At 36.7% G+C, this 17767-nt stretch overlaps 1 protein-coding gene across 1 annotated transcript; it reads left to right on the forward strand.

Moving 5' to 3' along the window:
* The first annotated feature begins 1063 nt into the window (after positions 1-1063).
* On the forward strand, positions 1064-13992 carry LOC102919809 (UDP-glucuronosyltransferase 2B1). The gene is made up of 6 exons (XM_006983803.4): positions 1064-1814; positions 2918-3066; positions 7178-7309; positions 9090-9177; positions 10786-11005; positions 12720-13992. Exons 1-6 carry the CDS (start codon positions 1064-1066, stop codon positions 12997-12999), a joined length of 1620 nt encoding a protein of 539 aa, XP_006983865.2. The 3' UTR covers positions 13000-13992.
* Positions 13993-17767: the final 3775 nt, after the last annotated feature.

Consider the following 17767-nt stretch of genomic DNA (forward strand, 5'->3'; position numbering starts at 1 on the left):
TACTTTGTGTTAGTGAGTTTTTCGTCAACTTGACATAAGTTAGTGTCATCTGAGAAGAGAGAACCTCAGTAGAGAAAATGCTTTAATCAGATTGTCCTGTGGGTCAATTTTCTTGTTTGATGAATGATTAGAAAAGCCCACCCCACTGTGACTGTTGGCATCCCTGGCAAGGTGGTCCTGGATGTAAGGAGAGCAAACTGAGAGAGCCATCAGGATAAGTCAGTAAATGTTGTTCCTCTATGGCCTCTACTTCAGTTCCTGCTTCCAGGTTATGGCCTTGAGTTCCTGCCCTAACTTCTCCTCATAATGAACTACAGCTCTAAGCTGAAATAAGCCCCATGTTCTCCAAGTTTATTTTAATCATGATGTTTATCATGGCAATAGAAATCTAAAGAGGATGCACTTGTAGACATGTCCACCAAAAACCCTCCAGGATCCAAGTAATTGTGTGTATATAATCTGGAAGAGATACGTTGTAAATTTTTTTTATTCCCCTGAGCATCTTAAGACTGCCTCTTCCTTTCAGGAGGGAATATGGCAATTTGAATGTAACATAATGCATCATACATAATCAAAAATTTTGAAAAATACCAAGATCTAAGAAATGCTGATTTCCCCATACCCTTGTTTGATCTTTACTGTTATGTAAGAAATAGGAGGTTCTCATGTGTGACTCTTCATATGACTCTAAAATGTTATATTTAAAGCAAGATAATTATACATTGAATGTGTTTGATTTTAGCTTATTAGTATCAGGCACAAGAAAGAAAGAAAGAGAGAGAGAGAAAGATGAAAGAAAGAAAAGAAAGAAAGAAAGAAAGAAAAGAAAGAAAGAAAGAAAGAAAGAAAGAAAGAAAGAAAGAAAGAAAGAAAGAAAGAAAGAAAGAAAGAAAAAAGGAGACAAACAAACTTTGTTAACCTCGAGTTCCTGTTCCATGTGCGTATTTACAGATGATATTACACCACCAGGCTTGTTAACTCATTGATGGTTTTGAAGTTATATGTTAACTTCCTGATTTATTCAACTTTGCATAAAAGCATGAAAACCTGCAAAGAATGATAGATGTCAACAGCATTCCATTTCAGCAAGATGTCTATGAAACAGACTTCAGTTTTGCTGCTGATACAGCTGATATGCTACTTTAGAGTTGGAACTTGTGGAAAAGTGCTGGTGTGGCCAACAGAATACAGCCATTGGATCAATATAAAGATGATTCTGGATGAACTTTTACAGAGAGGTCATGAAGTAACAGTTCTGACATCTTCAGCTTCCGTCCTTATTGAGCCTAGCAAGGAATCTTCTATTAATTTTGAGATTTATCCTGTGCCTTTGAGTAAAGATGATCTTCAATATACTTTTGAGGAATGGGTAACTCGATGGACATACGATTTTCAAAAACCCTCACTTTGGATATATTATTCAAAAATGCAACAAATCTTTAATGAATATTCTGATGTTATTGAAAGCTTCTGCAGAGCTGTAGTTTGGAACAAGAGTCTTATGAAAAAACTCCAAGGATCTAAGTTTGATGTCATCCTTGCAGATGCTGTTGGTCCCTGTGGTGAGCTGTTGGCCGAAGTGCTTAAGACACCTTTAGTGTACAGTCTCCGCTTCTGTCCCGGATACAAATGTGAAAAGTACAGTGGGGGGCTTCCACTCCCTCCTTCCTATGTGCCTGTGGTTCTCTCAGAATTAACTGACCACATGACATTTGTGGAAAGGGTGAAGAATATGTTGCAAGTGCTATACTTTGACTTTTGGTTTCAACCATTTAATGAGAAGACCTGGAGTCAGCTTTACAGTGACGTTCTAGGTAAACTGTCTTTCACTGTTACAGTGAAATCTGTAACTTGCTGCTTCTTAGAATGTGTGTGTGGATGAATATATAGTCATAGAATGAGGTTGCTAATTGTGAGCTAATAAAGCAAAAATAGAAGAAAACTAAATAGACTCAAAACAAGGCAGAACACTGTAGAGTTGTTCAGAACACTCCAGAAATTGCTCTCCATGCAAATTGAGACAAAGATTTCTCTTGGGAATCATTTGATGTATTCTATGTTTGTCTTAGTATAAGAAACTCTAGGTTTCAATGAACGCATTAGTGACTGTAGATATATGCACTAAGGACTTATAATTCACTACCATGACTATCTGTGTAGCACTAAAGAAAATATGTTCCCTTATAAAAGTTTCTTCACTTGCAAATTGAAACATTTATCTAGAATGTCATGAAAGGTCTTTCACAATTAATCATTATCTCTAACACCAGAAACAGTCAAGGGAACTTGGTTTTCTTGGAGTTTGAGACTTCTTAGATGCCTAAAACTGATGACTTAAAGCCTAAAATCTTGCTGAAAAAAATGCAGGCATTTTTATTGGCTGGTTTTTAAAAATGCCTTTCCATTAAATAAAATAACATCTAAATTAAGAGTAAGAAGAATTTGAATGTTAAATTTTTTATGGAAAATATCTAGCTGTAACTTCCACATATACAAATGTTAGCATTACCAATCCTTTCTGATAGACCCAGTACAGCAGTATCTAAAAGGAATTTAGTCATACCTTACAGATTATCATAGTGCATTTGAAGAATCAAGGATCAAGAAACTAGCTTCTAAAATACATAAAGTAGAGTAAATATTCCATGAAAGCTGTTTTTTTCAAGATTCTTTGCAGCAGTCAAAAAGCTTTGAAATTATTAGTGTAACTTTGGAAGACAGTGTAATTTTTACACAAATTATTATTTAATTTTATAATAATATTAAATTTAATATTAGTACATTTATATTATAAACCACAAGTGAAACATTTCAAATTGTTGTCCACATTATTTCAACTCATCACTAGAAATCACATGCTGTATGCCAGACAAAACCCTTTCATCCTTGTATATTTTTACTTGTTTTTGTGGTGCAGGAAGACCCACGACATTATATGAGATAATGGGGAAAGCAGATATATGGCTCATTCGAACCTACTGGGACTTGGAATTTCCCCACCCACTCTTACCTAACTTTGAGTTTGTTGGAGGACTCCACTGCAAACCAGCCAAACCATTGCCTAAGGTAACCCTATATTGTTTCCTCTGATAAATTGCTTTGTATCTTTCATGGAAACAATTCTTCAACACTCTTTCAGGATGTTGGGTTTCATGAGAGATATAAAAAGTGGATTAGAATTCTCTGACAACTGACATATACATTATTTCCATACTTTAACACATCTCTGTGTCACACTACCATTAAGCAAAATATCGTATCATTTTTGAATGTGGTCAGTGACTTAAGGGCCTTTATGTAGCTCATAAAAAAGAATTAATATTCTATTCAAGAACATTTAGTAAATGCCAGAGACATACATTGAAAATCTAAAGAAACAAGAATAAATTTCTCTAACAAAGAGAACTTATATTCTACTTGAACAGATTATAAGAATGAAGAAATGTTGTATATAATATAATAAATAGTGTGTATTGTGTTACCAGAGGAAGACAGATATGTGGCAGACATATCCAACAGAGATCACAGGCACTGTCCCAGAATCCTTGCATAGTTCCAATGACCTGGCCAGTGTGCAGGATTAGATGAAAGAATGAAAGGGAGAAAGAGGAAAGCAGACAATTCCAAGAGCTGTTGACAAAACTCCACACTCAGCCAAGCAGGATGACAAGCAGGCAGGTCATGTGAGAGCCTCGTCTAGGAGTGCTCCACATGGCCTCTTGTTCTTCCCAACTTCCTCCTAGTCTTTCTACAGTTATGTTTTTGCTGGTATTTTTGTTTTTGTCTTTGTAGTTTCCACTTATAAAAGAAAACAAAGTTTCTCTTTGTGTGCCTGGCTTATTGCTTAACATGGTGACCTCTAATTAATATCTGGGTAGAACACAATTATGTTTATATACCAACACTTTTTTACACATTTGTCAGTTGAAGACTATCTAAGCTAATTCCATAATTGGGACATTGTGGGTAGTGGTATAATAAACATCGTTACGTGTATTTTTTTCTCTTTCTGACTATTTCTCTCAGATGTCTCACCCAAGAATGGCATAACAGAAGTGTACACTTAGAACTAATGTTATTTGTATGAAGAACCTTCTTTGTGCTTTTCATATTGGTATCACTTCACATTCCTAACTACAACAAATACATAAATGTTCAATATCATAATGTCTGTGCGAGTATTTGCTATTGCTTTAATTTTTATGACATACATGCTAACTGGATTATGATGGAATATCAACATATTTTGAATTGCATTTTCCTAATAGCTAAAAATATTAAAATAATTTTTCATATAATTATAGGCTACTTGTACCTCTACTGAGAATGGTCCCTTCTGGATCATTTATCTATGTTGACTGAATTATTTTTTCTTTTGATATTAGAATTTTTTTAAATTCATCTACAGTCTGGATAAATTCACAGATTTTTTCCCCCAGTTTTTAGAGTCTCTTCATTTTGATGATATTTTTCTTTGTTATTCAGAAGCTATTTCTATAAAGTAGTCCCACTTGTCAGTTCCCAACTTATTTACTGGGCTGATGGGATTCTAATCAGTAAATTACTATCTTTTTCAATGTCATTGAGTTCTCTTAGAGAGATTTGAACTTTCAGTTTCCATTTTTATGTCTTTTATCCATTTTGAGTAAAATTTCAGAGTGAGAAAGAGAGTTCTATTTTCAACCTATATGTGCGGATAAATAGAATTCTCTGTACCATTCTTTAAAAGGTCTGTCTTCAACTTCCACGTGCAATTTGTGCACCTTTGTTAGGATTATAGAAGATCTGTAAACTTATTTTTCATACTTGGTCTATGTGTCTCTTTGCTTTTTTCTGGTTCTTTAAGAATTTTATAGAGTGTGTTTTCATTATATTCAGCTCTCCCTAACTTCTCCCAAATCCACCTCTGATCCTTATCCACCCTAACTTGTGTTCTTTTTTCTTTTTTCACTCTTCTAGTCAAATTTGTGGAATAAAAAATTTTTAAATAGAAAAAGAAATCAACATAATCTGACATATGATAGATATTGTTAATATGCCACTGAATTTTACTTACAAGTATTTTATTCCATCTGTGTTCACTGGTGGTGTGTTGAAATTCATGTTTTTTTTTAACCAAATTGTAATAACAGAAAAATACTAGCTTAATAAGAAGGCTTAACAAATATTCCTACTCTTTCCACATTATGGAGATACTTGGGTAGCATTGGTATTATGTATTTATTGTAGCTGGAGAGCATTCATCATTGAATCTACTTAGTGTGCAGTGTTTGGCTTTGTAACAAATGTTCTTTAAAGTTCATTGTTTGTTACTGTTGTGTGTGTTTACAATGAAGTTCTTATATCCTCAGTTTTCTTTCATTTCTTCAAGATTTCCAGATGTGTTAGCATATTGATTTTATTTCTTTTTTGAAGCAGAGTTGGAGTTTATTGAAAGACATTTATAAAATAGATTTTAATATAGATTTTTTTTTCCTTTTTTTTTTAAAGATTTATTTATTTATTATGTATACAGCATGTATGACTGCAGGCCAGAAGAGGGCACCAGATCTCATTACGGATGGTTGTGAGCCACCATGTGGTCGCTGGGAATTGAACTCAGGACCTCTGGAAGAGCAGTCAGTGCTCTTAACCTCCGAGCCACCTCTCCAGCCCCAATATAGATTTTTTTTGAGACAGGGTTTCTCTGTGTAGTTTTGCTACCTGTTCTGATCTTGCTCTGTAGATCAGGCTGGCCTTGAATTTATAGAGATCCACCTGGCTCTGCCTCCGGAGCGCTGAGATTAAAGGCGTGCACTGCCACTGCCTGGCCATTAATATAGATTTAAATCACAAGGATAAGTAGAGAGATGTTCATGCCAAGATGAAGACATATGCAAGTGTGTATATGAACTTTGCAAGGGAGTGTCACAATTGCCTTTACAGTAGCCATACTACTGGAATTGGAATTTTTATTCATTCCAATTTTCTTTCTTTCTTTCTTTCTTTCTTTCTTTCTTTCTTTCTTTCTTTCTTTCTTTCTTTCTTTCTTTCTTTCTTTCTCTCTCTTTCCTTCCTTCCTTCCTTCCTTCCTTCCTTCCTTCCTTCCTTCCTTCCTTCCTTCCTTCCTTCCTTCCTTCCTTTTTGGTTTTTCAAGACAGGGTTTTTCTGTGTAGCTTTGCGCCTTTCCTGGGACTCACTTGGTAGCCCAGGCTGGTCTCGAACTCACAGATATCCTCCTGGCTCTGCCTCTTGAGTGCTGGGATTAAAGGCATGTGCCAACACTACCTGGCCCAAAACTTTTTTCATATAATACATTGTGATTATCTTCTGCCAGATCCTACCCACCTCCTTACCAATACTTTATGTTCTTTCTGTTTCTCTGTCAGTCGTGTGTGTGTGGTGTGTGTGTGTGTGTGTGTGTGTGTGTGTGTGTGTGAGAGAGAGAGAGAGAGAGAGAGAGAGAAACCACAAAAATGAAAATCAAAACAATGACCTAAAAATCAATAAGACCAAAAAATGCCCAAGCAAAACCAAGTGAAAGACAAAGCCCACAAAAGAAAAAAAAAAACTGGGATTTATTTTGTGTTGACCAAGTATTCCTGGGCATGGGTCTTGCTCTGGGATATGACTGATTTACCCAGTGACATTCTGAGAGAGAGAGAGAGAGAGAGAGAGAGAGAGAGAGAGAGAGAGAGAGAGAGAGAGAGAGAGTTGATTTTCCCCTTTGCTATAAGGTATCAATTGCAAAAAGCTTCTTAGTTAGAAATGGAAGTCCATGACCATTTTCAACTCTGAGTGCTGGGACCTGTGTGGGTCTTACGTGTGTTGCCACAGTCTCTGTGAGTTCATATATTCCTCAGTCTTATTGTGTCTGGAAGATACTGGGATGTCATCCATTCCTTCTGGCTTTTACAATCTTTCTGCCTCCTCTTTGTGTTGTTTTTAGAATACTTCCTAATGATCATCTAAATTTCAGTGATATCTCTAGTAACATTACTTTTATCTCTAATTTACTTATTTTGGTCAGTTGCACTGTAGCACAAATGTACTCTCAATGAATATTGAGTCCTGAAGCAGTGGAACCACTGATGATCTTCTTAAAATAATTTCAGTGATTACATGATTTCCTCTCATAAATTTTGTTGTGGTCCTTCAATGCTGCCATTCATTTGCGATGTCTCATCTCTCTTTGTAGGAAATGGAAGACTTTGTTCAGAGCTCTGGAGAACACGGTATTGTGGTGTTTTCTCTGGGTTCAATGGTTAGAAATTTAACAGATGAAAAGGCCAATATAGTTGCATCTGCTCTTGCCCAGATTCCACAAAAGGTGAGATAAAATGTCCACTAGGTGGACAATTGTATTATACGTTTACTGAACTCTGAAAGGATTTAAATAGAGAAAATTCCTGTGTGAAAAGCTAAATGAAGGTCTCTTTCCTATTAATCTCTAACACCATTTTAAAAAGAAAATTTTAAATTGTTCAGGGTGAAATATTAGTCTGCTTCTGACTGACCTCATGATCTGAAAGATTATAATTACATCCATGCATGGTTGTGCACAGCTGCCATCCTGGCTCTTAGAGACCAGAGTGGGTCTTTTGTTTCTCACATTTAAATACAGTTTATAATTTGTAGTGATTCCCAAGCTTTTCACATCTCAAAGAAGTGAGTAGAAAGAGAAAGAAAGGATGGGGAGAGAAAGAGGAAATAAAATAGTAAGGAATATACTGGAGCTGGTGTGATGACTCAGTGGCTAAGAGCATTGGCTGCTCTTCCAGAGAGCCTGGGTTTTATTGCTAATACACACACACACACACACACACACACACACACACACACACACACACACACACACACTAACTAGCTCACAACTGTCCCCAACTCAAGTTCTAGGAGAGCTAATACATTGTTCAGGCCTCCAGGTGGCATACTCGTAATGCACAGAATTACATGAGGGCAAGACACCCATATACATAAAATGAAACACAAATGTTTGTAAAGAAAAGGGGGAGGTGTCTTCCTCCCAATGGCTGATGTAGGAAAATATAAGAGAAAGGATGATGAAAACAGGTCCTGACCCTGAAGTGAGCCCAGGATGATAAGGTTATGATTGCATCTGCAGGAACTCTGCTTCTAGCACATGAAGTGAACATCTTTTCATGGTTGGTGAAAAAGCATGGAATTTAAGATGGAGTCAGGTTTAGGTCAGTATGCCATAGGAAGATTCTAGAAGCTCCTGACTCCAAATTTTTTGTATAGTTGACTCACTTTCTGAAAGCATCACTCTTTGGCTGTTTGGGGACTGAATTTACTCTAGTACTTGATAACAGTTTCTCCTGTCCATGAAGATATTTTTTTATGTAAACTTATTTTATGAAACACAGAGCATATAGAAAGTAAAAATGAACAGTTTGTATTCGTTTGTGAGGATTGCTTGTATTTCAGAACTCAGTTTGGCACTAAACATGAATTGTATTTAGAGCAATAGAAACCATGCTTAAAAGTTTCCTATTGACATTTTCCCCTTGGGCAGGCCTTAAAGTTTCATCTGAAACAAAGTAAATACACTTTTTAGTAAAAAAGAAATTATTTCTCAGAATAGTAAACTATATCAATATGATTTTTTATGCATCAAAAATAAACCTATTATAATGAGTAGACTAGGGAAGATGGGAATATAGGTAAAATTATGTGCCCATGACTCAAAAAGATATAAATTATATTGAATTTGTAATATAAGAGCTAGAATTTTGTATAATATATACATAATCATAAATTGTTACTAATTATATATAGTATTCCCATTCAGGATTGCATTAACTGCCTAAAATTTTCAGGTGTGCTTGAATTTGTCATTAATCATTAGACCTAAATAAATTAGCATGATGAAATATCATGCTCAAGTTATTATAAAGTTATGTACAGAAAATGTATTATTTATTTCAGTCTTTTAACATCTCATACTATTTTAAAACCTCCTGTCTTAATTTCATTAGCAATCATTTGGATAATGTTCAACTGAATAATCTCCTTGGTTCTCCAGAATCAAAATATCCCAAATCTTTTGAATTTCTGCAACTGAATAAGGTACTTTCTGTATGTAACAGGTTCTGTGGAGATTTGATGGTAAGAAACCAGAGACCTTAGGATCCAATACTCGGCTGTACAAGTGGATTCCTCAGAATGATCTTCTTGGTAAGACAGAGGTCAATAAAGTAAGAAAACAAAGGGAGCAACAGATCTTGAGGACAGTCAAAAACAAAGCAAATTTATTTCTATTTATTTTCATAAATACAAAATGGAAAATAGCTACTTATAAATTCTGTCATCCTATTATTAAAAATCATCTTCTCTATGTCTAAAATCTGCATACCTTCAGTTCAGGTGTAATAACTGCTCTAAGAATTGTTCAGAGACTGTATGAATTGCCCCTTTGTCTCTTGCTTCTTAATTTTTCATTATCATTTATCCTACTACAGGAATTTTTCCAATGCCACTGAGAATCTTAGCCCCTGCTGTTGCACCAACTCTGTAGTTCCTATGCAAACAAGCATACTATCTTTACCACAAAGTACTAATGTATTTCATGACAAATTGCAGCTTGATTGGCCTTAGATTCCACCATCTACTATCCTGGTGACTATAAACTACACACCAGACCCAGTGCCACAACCATTTCTATATAAATAGTCTACTTGCCTTCTGTGTTTTAATGTGGTATTTTAATAAATAAATTTCACACAATATATTTTAGTCAAATTAAACCATCAACTCCATTTATCTTAACTCTTCTCATATCTACCCTCTTCCTTCCCACCCACTCCCTTTTTTTCTCTTTCTCATTGGTTATTATTATTGCATCTGTACATACATATGGATATACAAACACAATCTGCTAAGTCCATCTAGTATTCCTGCTAGGTTTCTGAACTCACCATTGGTATTGGATAATAAATTTGAATTCATCCCTGGGGAAAACTGATTCTCAGCAGTCATTACATGTCTGTGCCTCTTCGCCTGGGGACAAGGCACTGTAACATTTTCTGCCTTTACGTTGGCACGTCAACTGGTATATTCATTGTACTGATCTTGTTTAGGCCACCATAAAGTCAAGATTCAGTGACTGCAGTCTCCCTATGCTGTATGAAGACACAATCTCAAAGCAGATTTCCTTGTCCTATGATTCTTACCTTATTTCCACCCCCTCTTCTGAAATGTTTCTTGAGCCATATATATAGGGGGTTTGTGTTATAGATGTATCATTTGGAGCTTCATACCCAAGGTCAGTTGTTCTCTGCATTTTGACAACTTTGGCTTTCTGTAATGGTCTCTGTGTGCTGCAAAAATAAGATACTTTGATGGGGGATGAAAACTACACATACATGTGGGTATAAGGTAAGGATTTCAAATCCAATGAGAAATGACATTGGTTTAGAAAAGTGACAGTTGTGGGTTCTTCTCTATGTTCACAGCCTCAGGGGAAATTCACAACTGGTACTATAAACCTAACCATGTGGATTCTTTTCCAATGGATCTTTTACCCACAATCTTCCTTTCATTTTCATATGTGGCAACCTTGTTTTCATTTTGCAGTTCTCGAGACACATACTACTTCTTCCAAATACTCTTCTCCTACCTCTCCAGCTCACTTAAGAGCTTCTTGATATAAACTTACAAAGCAGTTTCACTGCATATTTGTGGCTATACAACGTTTTCTATGAAAACAGCCCCTTTGGAACCCTTATATTTCACTTCTTTTTAATATTTTAATCAATGATTATGTAAAAATAATTCTAATTGTAGGTCATCCAAAAACCAAAGCTTTTATAGCTCATGGTGGAACCAATGGCATCTATGAAGCAATCTATCATGGCATTCCTATTGTTGGTATTCCATTGTTTGCGGATCAACCTGATAATATTAATCACATGGTAGCCAAGGGAGCAGCTGTTAGAGTGGACTTAGACACACTGTCAACTACAGACCTTCTCACTGCCTTGAGGACCATCATTAATGACCCTTCGTGAGTATAACTATTTTTTGTTTGAGTTTATTTTTCTTTTTTGAAACAGGGTCTCACTGTATAATCCCATGACTGACCCTGAACTCATAGAGATATGTGCTGGGATTAAAAATTGGTCATATCATGCTTGATGTATGCAACTACCTCTTTAAAAATATTGATAGAAAGATTATTATCATCATCATATTGATTTTAATCCCATTTGAAGGAGAATAACAGTGAAAAAATTATTTTGCATATCTGAAATATGTACTTGTTTTCAATAATAAAGTTACTCTAAATTCATATTTGCCTTCACATGAGAAATGATTAGTCTGAAAATTCTCTTTATATATGTAAATAATGTTTCAAATATACATCTACTGGTAGCAAGGACATTAAAATATAACAGAATATACATAATGAAGTATTCATGAACTTTAAAATTTATGAAAGAATGTTTAAATATTTATCAATATTTTCTGAAACTATAAAACTTTTGGTGAAAATTTATATTATTTCTATCATTTTTTAAACAGGGTCTCATTTTGTAGTATTGAGCTGGCCTCAAATTCAGAAAGATCCTTTGACTCTGCTTCCCAAGTGCTCAGATAAAAGGCATGTTCTACCAACCCTGCAATAGAAGCTGTAGTGACTAGCTTTGAGAAAATGTGTTCTAGATTCAATTTTATGACATCTCAAAAGCCCTTAGAATAGTTTAGGTCATAAAATTAATATTAAGTCTCACTGAACTCATAGCCAACATCTAAGACTTCTAAGCCAGTGATGTCAACAAAAGAACCCATGTTAGTTGAAATTTATGTTAAGGCCTGGACAATGAGATAAAAACAAGCACACTGAAATGAGAGACAATATTAACTTCATAACATACCCAGGGAACATCATTAGTAGCTTCAAGGTTTACCAGAAAAATGATGTACCTAATCAGAAAATCCATAGGCAAAACAACAAGGGAAAATGATGTTGGTTCTTATAGACACAGTCTCCATGTCCAGGTACAGAATTGGATTTTAGTTTCATTTTGTTGAGAATTCTGGTGGAAGTACTGAGTAAGAAAGAATTATACTTCAAAAAGTGTTTTCAAACATGAATCTAGTTGGAGATTGAAATTACAAAACAGAGGAAGTAGAGGAGAAACTGCAACTGGAGAGGAGATAACCAACAGGACACCTTACCCTGTGATGCTTAAGACAATTCTATGTCTACCTCACTTATTTGTCTTATATCATATGTTACATGGTCCTCACATGAAAAAGATTTAGTTCTCATTATTGATGATCTCTTGCCAATTTGAAAATATAGCTGAACTTCAAAAATTCCAATTAAGAATTAATATTTTATGGGAAAAAAGCAAGAACAGAGCCAGCACTTGTAACTGAGGTGCCAGTGGATGCTGGTAATCTCATCAGTTGGAAAGAGGATAGAGAGGTTCATTAGATATTTTTAATGCCAGTGTAACCTACACGACAAGTTCAGAACAAACTTGTGCTACACGAGGCTGTCTCAACTCTCCTCCTTTTCACTCAACTCTTCTCCCTGCCACTAAACTGTCCATCCTGTCCCTCAACTGTCCTGCATGTCACCTGATAAAACATAGCAAATCTATTTGGTTAATTTTGAGTCACTTTGGGGGCTTTATCTCAAACCAACAAATGTTAGGTAGCTCTGAAAATTAGTTTTATTTTAATTTTTGTTGTACACATTGTCCCTTCAGGTATAAAGAGAATGCCATGCGGCTATCAAGAATCCAACATGATCAACCAATGAAGCCCCTGGACAGAGCTATCTTCTGGATTGAGTACGTCATACGCAACAAAGGAGCCAAGCACCTTCGTGTGGCAGCACATGACCTCACCTGGTTCCAGTACCACTCTCTGGATGTGCTTGGATTCCTGCTGGCCTGTGTGGTGACTGTGATGCTCATCATCATGAAGTGTTGCCTCTTTTGTTGCCGGAAGTTTTCTAAAGCTGGAAAGAAGAAGAAAAGGGAGTAGCTGAAGTGGGGAGGACTGCTAACATGGGTAAAAAGAAGAGAAAAGAGTAGCTGCATTGAAGCCTCAAGAGTCCTGAGAGATGAGCATCTCACAGCTGCTCCCAGCAAGAAGAGGTTGAGATGCCATATCTTTCCCTCTAAGATAAGACAGTTTTTTGTCTTCAGTAAAGAAGGCTTTCATGTATTTCATGTTTAAGGTGTACAAGATTTCATGACAAATAGGCATTCAGTGCTATAAAACAAAAATCACATGTTCACTTTAGAGTGTTTTGATGTAATTGAGGAGCTATCCCCAACAACAATCACTGAGATTAACTGTGATTCACAAAAGTCACATGGGCATAACATCTTTGAAAATACCTCTCTAAATGTCAGTTACCTTTGCAAATATCCAGCCTGTTCTGACTTCATCTGTGGGACTCTTTTCTTTCTTGTTTTTACTACTCATAAATAATAGTGTTCAGGAGCCAGACTTCTGAAGTAGACTTGCTTTTCTCTTTGTATAAGGAAAGCCATTTTTCTGGTTATTTTCCTGTACACACACCACACATCCTTTATTTATTAAAGGAGCTGTGATGAAGGTTCCTCCTCGAATCAGAGACATTTCTCCATGGCATTCAAACAATTATTTCTACCTGCTTGTGTTAAATTCCATTACTTGGGAGGTTCTACAACTTGACAGGATTATTCATTCACTCTCTATCTTATCCCTTAGTCACAACTGACCTGGACACTATCTCTCTTATTTCAACCTTTTGAAGTAGACATGAGCTGTTAAAAGTTCCATTCCTCTTACTTATAAAGTACACAGGGTTAGGTACAAGAATCCAAGTCTCTGGATAAATGCAAGACAAAAGAAAATGGTATCAAGCACATGATGTGGATCCATATGTTATAGATAAAAAAATGTGTTGTGCAGTGCAGAATCACAAAAAGATTTACCCCATTGCCACCCTAATCACTGCAATAAAATATCCACACATTCTGAAATGGACTCCTGAAATAGTGAGTATTGAATTTCAGAATGTACAAGAGGACTTCTGTTCAAATGTAAGCTGAGCCTCACTGCAGCCCCAGGTGAAACTAACAAGATTTTATCAACAAGAAGGAAATCCTGAATGAGAAGCACACACACCAAAACTAGAAACCATCTTACCACCAGTGCAGAGCTGAGCCCTTCCACCACAAACAGTTCAAAGCTCAGAGTTCAGAAGCAACAGAAACCCTAGTTAGTGAAGATGAAGTGAGCCCTGGACAGCTGTCACACCCTAAAGTATACTGACTCCAAAAGGTTGGGAAATGAATTATGATCAGGTTACCCAGGGAAGGAAGCATCAGTCATGGACAAGGACAGAAAGGAAGAATAACTGCAATAGTTTAAAGTGTCCAACAAAAGAAGGGATGAGAAAGCTGGTTAATAAAGAGCCCTTGCTCCTTCTCAACCCAGGAGAGAATGTGACCCCTGTGTCTTAACCCAAGGGCAATACAAACAAGCTGATGCTAGAAATACATGAAATAAGGAAGAGAGCTGAAGCTGACCAAGAATGTTTTTTCAATTGAGAAACAGGCTATGTCAATGTGCTCAGGTTACTGGATCTAGCCATAAAGGCAACACTGGCCAAAAGAAAACTTTGCTTACAACGGTTAAGAGAACACTGTTCAAAGGGAGGAACATATCTGATAACATGCAGAGAGTCCAGCCTTCTGCAGGTCAGAGACTGGGAACAAGATGCAGAGTCAGCAAGAAAAACATACACACTTCTTTTCTGAGGGATAAAAGCTTTTATATTATTTGACTATTCTTTTTTTTTTTTTTTGCTTGTTCTACTCTATTCTTGTTTTTGTTCTGTTCTTCTACTCTGATATTCCCCATTCTCTTCTGATGACTTCCTTCCATCTACTTCTTCCTGATGTCTTCCTTCTACATCTTTACTCCTACCTATATCTTTTCTGGTTTTTTCCTTCCATGTATCTTTATTTTTTCCATTACAGCTTATATACCCCAGCAGAATCTTTCAAGCAATATAAGAATGACAATGTGGTTACATTCTATTTTTATGTGAATGATTACAGTGAATACAAGTAAAATAGCATATTTTCTATATATCTTAAATGTTTAATCATTTTATACATTACAAGTGGAAAACAAATTATCCCCAAGAACCCACATATACTTAAACATTTATCTTTTAGACTTCTCATAGATCAGGAGTCTTTCAGCTATAACTGCTTACATAGGCACTAGTCTTTATAATTGGCAGAAAAACAGATTACTAATTTCACTTTTCATATTTCAGAGTCCACTCTAATTATCTTAACTAACTATGCAATTCTTTGTTTTCTAGTTACAGAATTCATTATTTAGAACTTTGTTTTAGCTATGATGCACACCAAAATCCATGACCTTATTTCCCACTATCAAAAAGAGCTAACTTATGGGACGGGATTGTTCTCCTTATTCATTAACTTAAGCCACTGTCTGTATGGCTCCTCCAGAGAAACTCGTAAATCCTAGCTGTGTGACATTTCCTTGTTCTTATTTTCTATCCTCTATAGCCCTGCTTTATCAGGGGAGAGACAACACTGTACCCTATCTTTACCTATATTAATTTTCCCTATCATAATCCCTTACTATATTTGTTAGAAACCCGTAATAATTAAAATTATGTTTAAACTAACACCATTATTGCATATTATATAATAACATATTATTATTTCAGTTAAACAGTACAGCTTAAAATGAAATCATCTGCATCATAATCTACAGGTGAAAATGCCCAGTAGAACAGGATATATCCATGAGATAATCACACTACACTAAAGGCAGTAAGGATCCCCATGTGTCCATTCATGTACCAATAACAGAAAAAAATGGCAGCAGCAAACATGTAAAGGCACAGCAGTAACTAAAGACATTCTGAAGGCAAAGCCATATCTGAGATTGACCCATCAGTGCCCTGCTTCCTGGTGGGCTGAAATTCCAGAATTCAAGTGCCACTGGCTGCTCTTCTGACATGGCCATGAGCAATAACAAAAGCGGGCTCTGACTCCTGCCAATATTTGGATTCAAAACAATCCTAAGTAGAAACCAAAATTCACCTTAGATGAGATCAAGTGGGTTCAGGGTGATGTGCCCATTCCAAGGTTCATTTTAAACACCCTCTTTCTGCCCTGGTTAGCAGTTAATTCCAGTCTCTGCATATCTAGAATTAAAAGGCATATTGCCCCATTAATTTCCATACTTTGTTTTTATTTTATAGAAATTGCTTTGTAATGGGAAGCTAATCCCTCTCCAAGCCTACTTCCTCAGAATTACATTTTAGGTTCCTATTTTAAAATCATATTTATTTAATAAGGATAATAATTTAATAGGATAGCATCAGGATGCTGGGCAGGCCAGGGTATTATCTGCTGTTGACCAGGATTCTAAGAAGTGGGTCTGAATGCTAACATTCCTCCCCTTTTGATTATTATAAAAAGGTGAGTTATAGATAGAAAGTGGGGGGAGTAAGGGCACTGAGTTCTTAAGACTGCTTCCTGCTGACAAGCGGGGAAGGGGAACTTGGAGGTTGATGTCATGCCTGATGGTAGGTGAGTAAAGAAGCTCTTAGTTAGCTGTCACAGTGGAGTCCTTAGGCATCTGTTCCTTGAGGGAGTTGAGAAGGCAGATTGCTAGCAGAAAAAATAGCATTGGTCCTCTGAATGGGGCTAGCCATGGGAAGAGTGATAACTGCCAGAAAGCATGGAACAGAGAAGTGCCCTGGTTGTACAGAAGAGGCAAGTGTGAGTGAGACACTAGAACAGATATGTTCTTTATTGGGACATCTTGGAAAACTAGGTTCCAGTTGCTGGGTTGGTGCCCACTTGAGCCTGGAGAGGGGGGTACCAGCAGTGAATTGAGGGATGATGTGTTTTTCATGAGTACTTGAGCCATCCCATCTGCTGTTTCTCTGGAGGTGGGAAATGCCTTTATCCATCCTGGGAAAGTGTCAGCAATTCAGGAGATAACAGAGTTTTTATGAGTGGGCATGTGGGTGACGTTAAACTGCCAGTATTTGCCTGGTTGGTGTCCTCAGTTGCTACAGTGGCTGGTGGTGTATCTGGAGGGTCTCTGAGGGTCTGGCCTTGGCACAAGTCTTGAAGGAAGGGTCAATCTGTGCAGGGACCTATAAGTGTTTGTAAAATAATAGGAACAGATTTACATCTTAGTGTCACAGCAAAAGCTATGGCTTTGGGTTAAAAAGCATGAACATATCTTTAAATCTATAACCAGAGGAAACTGACTAAATGGAAGTGGTTGAGTGAGTGAAGGAGGAGGGCAGATCCCTACCCTCTCCAATACTAACCTGTCTCCTAAAAGCTGGTAACTGTAAAATTCACAGAAATTTAAGGACTCCCAAAACTGTCTGTAGTCAGTGATCTATCAGTTTATCAAAACTGCATTTATCAATGTTAAACGTTTGAACCTCTGAAGTTACATCTGAAACCAGTTTTATCCTGTCTAATGGAGTCTGTGAATGAGGCACACCTGCCTGTACTTTTGGCAGGAAACTTACTAATGAGCTACCAAGGGTTGGGGGAGATGTAGTGGGTAGCCATTTCAGCTTTAATCTGGAAGTTCCAACCCCCATTGAGGCTTCAGCAACTGTCATGCCTACAAAGTGGGGTCAAGGGAGGACCCGGGAGACCCGAGATTGGGATGGGCCAGCTCTCTCTCTGTTCCTGGACCCTTGGTGGTGGAGACTGACTGAGCAGAGCTCCAGAGAACA

The sequence above is a fragment of the Peromyscus maniculatus genome, chromosome 10, assembly GCF_049852395.1.
Source record: "Peromyscus maniculatus bairdii isolate BWxNUB_F1_BW_parent chromosome 10, HU_Pman_BW_mat_3.1, whole genome shotgun sequence".
Lineage (NCBI taxonomy): Eukaryota > Metazoa > Chordata > Mammalia > Rodentia > Cricetidae > Peromyscus > Peromyscus maniculatus.